The 7003-nt window shown below is 42.2% G+C and overlaps 1 protein-coding gene across 1 annotated transcript in view; it reads left to right on the forward strand.

Annotated features, from left to right (window-relative positions):
* The window catches only part of grk6 (G protein-coupled receptor kinase 6), a 14702-nt gene extending 9065 nt beyond the window's left edge, over positions 1-5637 (forward strand). Inside the window, exons 6-10 of the mRNA XM_037687791.1 lie at positions 532-740; positions 1618-1755; positions 3687-3824; positions 3909-4043; positions 5436-5637. Coding sequence (XP_037543719.1) covers positions 532-740; positions 1618-1755; positions 3687-3824; positions 3909-4043; positions 5436-5486 — 671 coding nt within the window. The 3' untranslated portion in view covers positions 5487-5637. The remainder of the gene's footprint in view (positions 1-531; positions 741-1617; positions 1756-3686; positions 3825-3908; positions 4044-5435) is intronic.
* Positions 5638-7003: the final 1366 nt, after the last annotated feature.

Below are 7003 nucleotides of genomic sequence, written 5' to 3' on the forward strand. Positions count from 1 at the left end.
CATATATTTAGCTCTGGAGCTAACGCTATTAGCTCTGGAGCTAACGCTATTAGCTCTGGAGAAAGCTAATAATAAATTAGTTTCTAAACATGGCGGCTCGCTTATGGACCGCCAACAAATTATTGAACCAATGCCACTTGTGAAACAAAAATAATAGGAGACCAATGTTGACCGATAAACAAGGCGACTATAACGTCGTTCTTTGCCCTACAGCTTTCTATCACAGCTGGCCGTGGCACCGATGACATCATCAACTGGAGACGGTACCTCCTACCACACAATCACACCACTTCAGGATTTTGGCACAAAAACGACACGATTTAACTAAAATAAAATATTCAGGGCTAAAACTGAAAAAAACAGCTAAAGTTAAAATAAAAAAATTAAAAAGACTTCCTGGAAACTGCTCCAACTAACACAGAAGATGGTAATCTTTCCTCCACTTTGCTTTTCGTTCATTCTTTTCAACTTTTCCTCTCGTTTGACCTCTGGTGACCTCTGGTGACCTCTCTGACCCGTCCCGTCCTGAAGCTCCAGAGGTGGTGAAGAACGAGCGCTACACCTTCAGCCCCGACTGGTGGGCGCTGGGCTGCCTGCTCTACGAGATGATCGAGGGCCAGTCGCCGTTCCAGCAGAGGAAGAAGAAGATCAAGAGGGAGGAGGTGGAGCGGCTGGTCCGGGAGGTGGAGGAGGAGTACTCCGAGAAGTTCTCCGAAGACGCCAAGTCCATCTGTAAAATGGTCAGTGGAGCGTTTTCTCTCCGTTCGAGCTCCCGTCAGGTTGGAGATGAAAAATGACGCCTCCTGTTGTTGACGAGGCGTTTTTAAATCTTCGTTTGCTGAAAAACAACTTGTGAGGAAACATTTGGTTGAATTAAAAATAAATGACCAGAATGTCAAACATGTCGTCGCAGGATTTCAGAACAGTTTAACCCTCAGAAGGACCCATTTTTATGAGAGTGTTCATCAGCCACAATACAGAACTGCTTAAAAATTATATTTTTAAATATGTATTTCCAAAATAAACTAATCAGTCTTTCCAAGCTATCTCAGCCTGAAATTAAAATATGAGCTTTAAATGAATTGTTTAACTCTTTCAGAGCCTTTACTGAAAGGAACGCCTAATTTTATGATACGATAATAACGGGATCAGAAATGCATTTATAAAGGGATTTCCCTGTGGTGGGTTCCCCTCAGGAACACTAGAGGGCAGTAAAGTTACTCTGGGACCATTTTAAACTGTGACAGAATTTAAAATGGGAAAAGAAAAGTAGGATTTTTTTTTTATTTATTTATCAGAAGAAAAAAAAATGTGTTCATCGCCGGCACCAAAAATAAATAAATAAATAAAACCACAGACCAAAATAAATGTGAGGCTGTTTAAGACTCTGTGAGGGTTAATAAAACATTTACGGTAAATATTTGTACCCAAGTGTCAAATATGGCCCAAAATCTAACAGCAAAGTTGAATTTGAAAATACAAATTATAAATTTTGGGGTTTTTTTCAGATAAATGATCGTTTTTAAAAGAGAGACTGACCAAACAAGCCTCACCTGACTGACATTTATTTTTTGTTTGTAGCTTTATTTTGACAGTTTCCTGTTTGTATCTCCTCAGCTGCTGGTCAAAGACCCCACAGAGCGGCTGGGCTGCCACGGGGACGGAGCTTCTGAGGTCAAAGGTCACCCCATCTTCCGTTCCATAAATTTCAAGCGTCTGGAGGCCGGCATGCTGCAGCCGCCCTTCGTCCCCGATGTGAGTAACAACCAGTCCGTGAACTGGAGAACTGGAGGTTTTTAACCAGTTTTATTTTGTGTTGAGTTGTTTTTGGTTCCGAACAGTCTCAGGAGTTTGTGATCTTTGAACGTGGTCTTGATCCAAAGGTTTTCCAGACTCTACAGCTGGGGGGGGTCAAACTCTGTTACAAAACGAGGTCAAGATTATGAAAATATTTCAAACCAAGGACTAATTTCAGTCACTCCTCAAACTCCAGTCACGTTTAAAAAGTCTTGACAAATGACACAAAACAACACATTTTAAATAATTTAAATACAATAAATTTTAAAAACCAAAAACTACCAACATCCATCAACTTTCTTCTCCGACGCCCAACAGGAAGTTGGGACTTTTACTTTGTAATGATCTAAGCTGATAAATCGCAGAGAACTAATGTTAAAGCTGCTGCCAGTGGTTTGTTACGGTCACCATGGTAACCACACACCTGCGTCTGTTCCTCCCTGGCAGCAGAGAGGCAGACAGAAGCAGACTAAAAAGTAAGCCTCAAACGAACAGTCGCTGAGTGAAACCTGAAGGTCTGATCTGAGATTCTTGAACCGTGAGCGGCAGAACAACCCGCTGGTCACACGGCTGATATGTTTCTGTTTTCCTGTCAGCCCCACGTGACGTACGGCTACAAGAAGTCCGTTCTGAGTCAAACATTATACGAGGGGATTTCCAGATGGCGACATTAAGACCATTATATGTCGTTTTACTTACTGGGATCAGTGGACGTCGTCGTCTTGGACTAATTTTTATTCAAATCTCAGTCACGACAAACGTGAACGTTTAAACTTCAGCCTGAGCTCGTTCCGCCGCACTTTGCAGCGCAGGTCACATTTATCCGCAGCTAAAGCTAGCTGAAGGCTTCTCCATCAGCAGCGCCGCTTTTATTTGATGTCAGCGTGAAGTGTAAAAATAAAAAACTAGAGAAATTGCACTTCCTGTGAAAATGCAGTGTGAATGTTTTCTGCAGAAGAACTTGCTGAAAAACAGCTGAAATGGGAGACCAAGTCTAAATTAGCAGAAGAAAGCAGAAAGAGCACGTTTGCTGAAAGAAGCAGAAATTAGCACAAAAAAGTAGAAATTATCTGAGAAAAGCTGAAATTAGCACACACACAAAAAACAGCTGAAAAAGTAGCTAAAAAATTAGAAGCTTAAATTACCAGAAGGAAGTGGAGAGAGCACATTTTGCTGAATTAGGCTGAAAACAGTTTAAATGAGTGCAAAAAATGTGGAATTAGTTGAAAAGGCTTAAATTAGAATAAAAACAGCTAAATAGTAGCCAAAATAGTAGAAAAGCTGAAACTTGCAGAGATAAGCTGAAATGAGCAGAAAGAAGTTAGAAGAAGCACAAAAATGTTGTAGTTAGAAGAAAGACTCTAAAAGGAGCACAAAACAGCTGAACAACGGCTGAAATTAGCTGAAAGTAGCTGAAATTAGCTGAAAGAAGTTTGAATTTGCTGAAGGAAGCTGAAAGAAGCTGAAGCAGAAGAAAATGTGAAAGGAGCAGTAAAAGGTTGTAAACACAGCTAAAGATGTGAAGGATGGAAAATGAGCTCAACTCAATTTTTATGAGAACAAAATGTCAGAAACAGCTAAATATTTCAAAAAGCTAAAGTTGCACCAATGCCAAAAGTCACAGCAGGACTGTCCTGAAAGAGCCGAATGTTTTGATTCATGATTTGTTGAAACAGCTGAAAAACGTACGGAAGAGAAATGGATGACAGCGTGAAGCTTCATGAACGTTCACACAATAACTCAGACGTGTGATGAACTACATGATATTTTACTGACAGAGCTGCTCACAGCCGAGGAGGTGGAGTTAATAACTCAGGCAGGAACCATCGGCTCATGGAGGTCCAGCTGCTTCGTGTTCAGAGCTGCAAACATTTTGTTTTGCGTTTCAGCCGCAGGCCGTCTACTGTAAAGACGTTCTGGACATCGAGCAGTTCTCCACGGTGAAAGGCGTGGAGCTCGACCCCAAAGACGAGACCTTCTACAGCAAAGTGTCCACCGGCTGCGTCTCCATCCCCTGGCAGAACGAGGTGATGCATAAAACTAGCATTCCTCCATGAATGCATATCGCCCACTCCTTTCAAGCTTCAGGTTTCGTTTGTTTCCTCCTGCAGATGATCGAGACCGAGTGTTTCACCGAGCTGAACGTGTTTAACGAGGACGGCGCCGTTTGTCCTGACCTGGATTGGAGAGGTCAGCCGTCTCCTCCGACCAAACAGGGGCTGCTGCAGCGGCTCTTCGGCCGGCAGGTGAGCAGATGTTCCCCACTTTGACTAAACTCAATCTGAGCTGGTGGCTCTGCAGACTGATCCGGTTCCATTTGTCTGGAACCAGCGCTCCACACACCGGCAGACCGTCCTGTTGCTCTCGCTGTGGGATAAATGTTGCCCGGGAGGTTTATTTCAACAGACCCAAAGATCAGTTAAATAAACTCACCATGGTCTGTTCAGTAAAACACGCTGCACAGTATCGCTCGCTGCTTCAACTGTGCTGAAAGTGAAACTTAAGTGAACGGCCATGACTTGAAAGTTGTCTTCATGCGCCCTCTGCTGGATACATCGTACAAGTACAGCTGGTTCCAGCATTTTAGGGGTGAAAATTAGACGTGCTTGTATCGCCAATACGCCTATATCGACCAAAATGATCAGCCCTGCAGATCTATTGATCGGGCTCTAATAGTCTTTAAAGTTTGCTTCGTGAAATAAATCAGTCTACACTCATCTCCACACCAGAGGTCACTCTTTGAGGAATGAAGATGTTCACAACCCGTTCATCATTAAACAGGGGCGGAGCCTCTTACAATGCTGTTATTGCTAGTATCGCTCAGCCCTCTGTGAATAGCAAGCGGCCGTCAGGGCACTAACGATCCGTCGTTAGACTCATGGTCCTTGATCATGTGAACAGCTGGTTCTGGATGTCAACAACAAACAGGTTGATCCACCATGAGGAGGTGCTTTTTATAAGACTGAGTTTGTTGCATCTCCTCAGACTGAAGAAGTCTTCTGGATAAAAGACGAAACGTTTCAACAAGTTTTAATTTTTTTAGAATCAATCCAGACTTTGTTAGATTTTTCTCCTTGGATTATTGAGCCTGCTTCAGAATATGAAATAAAACATTCTGTCTTCACATTTTTAAACGAACCTTGTATATCGAGCTGACAGGACCATGAAATGTCAGGAACAAAGAAAAACTTCCTAAAAGGCTGTTTACTTTAGTTTTCTTACAACCAGAGTGTGGACTCTAGTTTCCCTTGAGTTTGCAGAGAAGTCCAACCACTCATCCAGGTTTTCTGTGAGTTTTCCCAACGTAGAAACAGGTTTATTTAAATACCAGGACTTCTGCTCAGATCGTGTTCAATCATTCTTTGACAGGTTGCTCGTCAAAACGGTCTTTAATTTAAGACTTGGTTGCGATAAATTGACACACGAGCTGCACGTCAGGGAAAAGTTTGACACATCACATGACGGGTCAACAAGTCGCAGCGCAGAGTGCGTTTCAAATGCTCTAACACAATCTGCTGCAGCTCAGAGGTTGGGGATGACTCTCAGCTACCATCACACCAAATTACAGCTCAATATCTGCAGTTTTGTTCCCAGTTTGCATCTTCTGACGTCAGCGTGCGCTCTGTCGCCCCCTGCAGGAGTGCTGTGGGAACTGCAGCGACAGCGACGAGGAACCCACCCGGCTGTGAAACCCTCAACACAAATCTTTGTTTACAACTTTTGCACATTTGTATTTTTTAGGTCAAGCTCTCCATAAATGTCAGAGTGTATATTTTCTGCATCTAGCCATAAATTTTATTGTTATTTAAACTTGTAAAATACCTGCTTCTACCCGGGAACCGCAGTTGTTTATTTGCTTTGATTTTCTTATTCAGGGATGCTTTTAGCTTCGATTTACTTAGAAAATAAACTGATGAGCGGCTCCACAGGAACAAGCCTGCGGTAAAAGTGCCTTGCTTGTGAGCGCTGCGGCAGTGGGTACTGAACATTTCTGTCTTCATATTTCCCCTCGTTGTGCGGAGGAAACCAGTGAACTGTGACCACTTCATCTGCTGTGACCAACAAAGACTGTTTTTAAGCTTCTTTTTTATGTTCATGACAGACATAAAGTCTGCAGACCGTTTATAATCATGTTTGTATTTTTTCTGACAGAGTCGTCGTCTCGTGTCAAAGCAGCTTCATTTTTCTAGTTTCAGGGTGTGACTGAAATGACACAAGTTGTCTTCAGACAAAACTCTTGTTTTTGAACCACGTGAGTTAAAAAGCTGATCTGCTGCGGGTGAAAAAACGCCAAGTTGGAGGTCTTCAAGATCTTCAGACGTCAAATTCAATAAAAAATGTAAAAGATACTTTGCATATTTATGTCCCAACTGTTACAGAAAAGTCAGAAATGGTTAGAAACTCTAAAATATTTGTTTTTCTCATTACATCTGTTTAAATCATGAAAAACTATAAAACGTTACATATTTACTACAGCAGAGCTTTTTCTTTGTGTTAATGAAAGGTTATATCAAAGTTTATTCTTAATTATATAAAATATTATAACCATTTCAAAAGTTATCCTAAAAACTTCAAATATTATTATTAACTAAATCAAATTATATCAAGAATAATGTTCTAATAATACCCTGGAACAGTTGAAAGGTTATTAAAACCATCCATCCGTCATCTTTTAACCGCTTCTTCCATTTTGGGTCACGGGGATCACCGGTTCTCATGTGCAGCCGTCACTGTGCGAGAGGCGGGGTACACCCTGGACAGGTCTCAGTCCATCACAGGGACACGGAGACAATTTAGAGTTAGCAGTCAGTCTAACATGTGTTTAGTCTGTGGGAGGAAACCCACGGAGAGAACATGCAAACTCCACCCAGAAAGGCCCCCGGACCGGGATTTGAACTAGGGCGACCTGCTCGCTGAGAGGCAGCAGCTCTACTGCACCACCGTGCTGCCCAAAAAACTTTTATCAAATTTTATTATTAATTATACCAAATGTTAACAGAACTATTTCAAATACTGCCGATAGATCGATGGATGGATGGATGGATGGATGGATGGATGGATGGATGGATGGATGGATGGATGGATGCATGGATGGATGGATGGATGGATGGATGGATGGATGATGGATGCATGGATGGATGATGGATGGATGCATGAATGGATGGATGATGGATGGATGCATGGATGATGGATGCATGGATGGATG

Source organism: Nematolebias whitei, chromosome 14 (genome assembly GCF_014905685.2).
Source record: "Nematolebias whitei isolate Nwh7 chromosome 14, NemWhi1, whole genome shotgun sequence".
NCBI lineage: Eukaryota > Metazoa > Chordata > Actinopteri > Cyprinodontiformes > Rivulidae > Nematolebias > Nematolebias whitei.